Raw genomic sequence first — 2,876 nt, 5'->3', positions numbered from 1 at the left:
GACTTGACGACGACTGTCTCGTCAGCGACTACCTTTATCGGAGTGACATAGCAAGCATTTTTTTTTTCGTTTTCATTTGCGTAACTTTTCTAGGGATGTCAACGATGCCAACAGACCTATATCATCGAGCAGTATGACAAGCAAATCTACCTTGTGGTTGATGCAGTAAAAATTGCTCCTCCTAGCTCATGGCCTCCATCACGGTTTATTCCAAGGTGGCACCAAAGATTGGCTCTGGCTTTCGTTGGCAGTGGCAATGTCCACTCGCCGTCACTATTAGGCAGCCCAGCTTCAAGGATGAGAGAGCCCGATTCTCTAAAGCACTATGTTAGCTGACCACGTAGTTCTTGAAAAGAGAAACGGTTGCAACTCGCTCTGTCAACGAAAAGATTCCTCTCTAGAACAACAGTCAGAGAAATACGGTTGTTTCCCGGAGCGATTTAAGTTAGATTGAAGAACTAGAATAGAAAGCACATATCTTCAAGATCAATGTGAACAAAACGAATACGAGTTGACGTTTGATATAACAAAGCAATAATACATAACGCTATAAATGCCGAATGCTAAGGAAATATCCGACCAGCAAACAAGAAATGACATCAACGCTAAACAGCAGATGTGCACACATATCGATGAGGTCCTTGGTGACGGAACTCGAAGCAAACAAGTGCAGTCACATATCATCCATCTGGCAGCGAGGCGATATAGAATCTCAAGATAAACCAAGGCCAGAGGTAAAGCGATTTCCAAAGCCAGGTGGACATGCTACCAAGCTCCTCAACCGCAGAAGTGTAATGCTTCCAGGTAGCAATAGGAACCTCTCAGATCAACCAATTTGCAGCGAATTTGAGCTCACTGGGCAGAATGTTTTCAGTCTGTTTGATGGACCAGGAATTCAGATATGGTCCGAAGCTGTGCTGTTTCAATGATCTGTCGGATGAAAGCCAAAACAATTCCAGCCAACCCAGGGACGGAATTCAATAGGTCAACTCCACCCACGGGAAGAATTTCCACTGGGTCGGTTTTCATGGTTCCTTGGGGTGTGACGCCTCTTCTTCTATATGGACATCAGGCTTCCTTCCTGTTTCCTTTCCATGGAAAATAGAGCAACAGCAAAACAGGGCTATCCAGCGGCAATATTGTGTATTTCCCTCGTTATTTGTGCTCCTTCATGAGGTCGGTAATCTGGCCTTACGGTCCTTTCGGTCTTGAATCAGCTTTTCGGTATCCGTATAAAGACGATCCAGGTACTCCATGGCGACAGCATCCTTCAGAATCTTTGCAACCTGGGTTCCGGCGGAAATAAGCTGGAGAATGTTGCGGTCATCCTTCACGGGTCTCGACTGATGCTTGGCAGCATGTCGCATCTCCAGGGAGTTTTCCAATACGGTAACAAGCTGTTTTATCTGGCCATTGTACAGTACCCGGGCTGGAATCCGACGCTTGGTGGCCAGTCTTTTCAAAAGATAAACCCACTCTGTCCATTCCCGGTCCGCTGGAACCCTCACCTGTCTTTTGTCCGGCTCGATGGGGATCGGAAACTGATATCTGGCAACGAAATTGAAAGCACATTGGGATAGACAGTCATTCACTTTACACAGGATGTCATCTTGCTCCGAAACATCAAGATGAGTAGGCAAACTAGGCAACTCCCGGTCCTGGGCTGCGATCGTTCGCGGTGATGGAGGATCCAGAAGCTGATGGGGTCCATCAAATTCATCACGATTGGACGGCCGTCTCTGGGAGTGGTATTTGACTGTGCCCCTTGACTTGTCTCCATGGCGAGACTTGGCCATCTCCACGGAGTACTCTGATGTATCCAAAGACCTTGGAGACTGCGGCTCCCGCATGACGGAATCTGGAGAAACCCGGGTTGGCGAATCCCACTCCGTATGGACGGAGACTGGACGCGGTGGCGGGCCAATGGGGGCTGGAGGAACATTACCGGATACGCTGGAGTAGCGCCTATACCCAGGGGCAGTAGGAGCGGGAATAGGATTGTAGTAAGACTGGTAGTTGAGTTGACTGGCTGCTTGTGATCGTATGTCCGGGAAATTTTGACCTGCTGGGAAGCTGCGAGTTCCGCTATAAAGGGTCAGGGAGCTCTCAGTGGGAGGCCTAAATGAGGTTGTACATGAGGAAGATGCTATAGTATACCTTTGCTGATAAACTAGGGGAGCGTTTGGAGGGCTTCCATAGTAGGGAGGCTGAGAAGAAGTCGCACTAACCAGTTTATGTGAGCATGATTGGAAAAAGCGGCACGAACACTCAGTCCTCACCTTCGGCGGGGAAAGTTCTCGGGCCCTGTTGTAATGGGGTAATAAGCTGGGTCCATTCGTGACGATGTTGTTCCTGACAGTGGATGAAAGTTCACAGGCAATGCCATCAACCTAGGAGAGACAACCGGAGACATGGATTATAGTGGGAGAAGGAGATACGAAGAAGGCGAAGATGGACTCTTCGCAAGAACCCGGAAGGTTATTTAGCCAGAGGGAAAGCACAGAGCCGGAGGTCGAGTTTTCATATATAAGCAGCACCTAGATATTGGTTTGTAGGGGGATCAGGGAAGGCACCAAGAGTAAGTGCTGACATCCAGACAGTCAACAAACAATCCTGTCACACCTAGTAGTTTATGGGATAGCTCCAGAGGGGGCTAACGTTGCCAAAGCCAGACTATGGCGTATGTACATACACTATGTCGAGCTGAAAGTGGATTACGAGCGTCATCGGGCCACGAGGAAAACATCCTTAGGTATCTAGCAGCCTGTTCGCTTGACCGGCCGTTTGACCGGATCAACGCACCGCTATTATGCAATCTTGGTCTCGATACACCTCCGGAGCCAGTGAAAAAAAAAACAGTTCGAATGGTTATGAGG

The 2,876-nt window shown here is 48.5% G+C and overlaps 1 protein-coding gene across 1 annotated transcript; it reads right to left on the bottom strand.

Moving 5' to 3' along the window:
- Positions 1-1,169: 1,169 nt before the first annotated feature.
- On the bottom strand, positions 1,170-2,413 carry T310_7202 (uncharacterized protein; the record flags this gene model as incomplete). The annotated part of the gene is made up of 2 exons (XM_013470007.1): positions 1,170-2,223; positions 2,280-2,413. The coding sequence occupies 2 exons, from the start codon at positions 2,411-2,413 to the stop codon at positions 1,170-1,172; spliced, it is 1,188 nt and encodes a 395-aa protein (XP_013325461.1).
- Positions 2,414-2,876: the final 463 nt, after the last annotated feature.

This window comes from Rasamsonia emersonii, assembly GCF_000968595.1.
Source record: "Rasamsonia emersonii CBS 393.64 chromosome Unknown ctg1118621760514, whole genome shotgun sequence".
In the NCBI taxonomy this organism is placed as follows: Eukaryota; Fungi; Ascomycota; class Eurotiomycetes; order Eurotiales; family Trichocomaceae; genus Rasamsonia; species Rasamsonia emersonii.
Note: the sequence above shows the minus strand (reverse complement) of the source record. Positions and strands in the feature narration are given on the sequence as shown.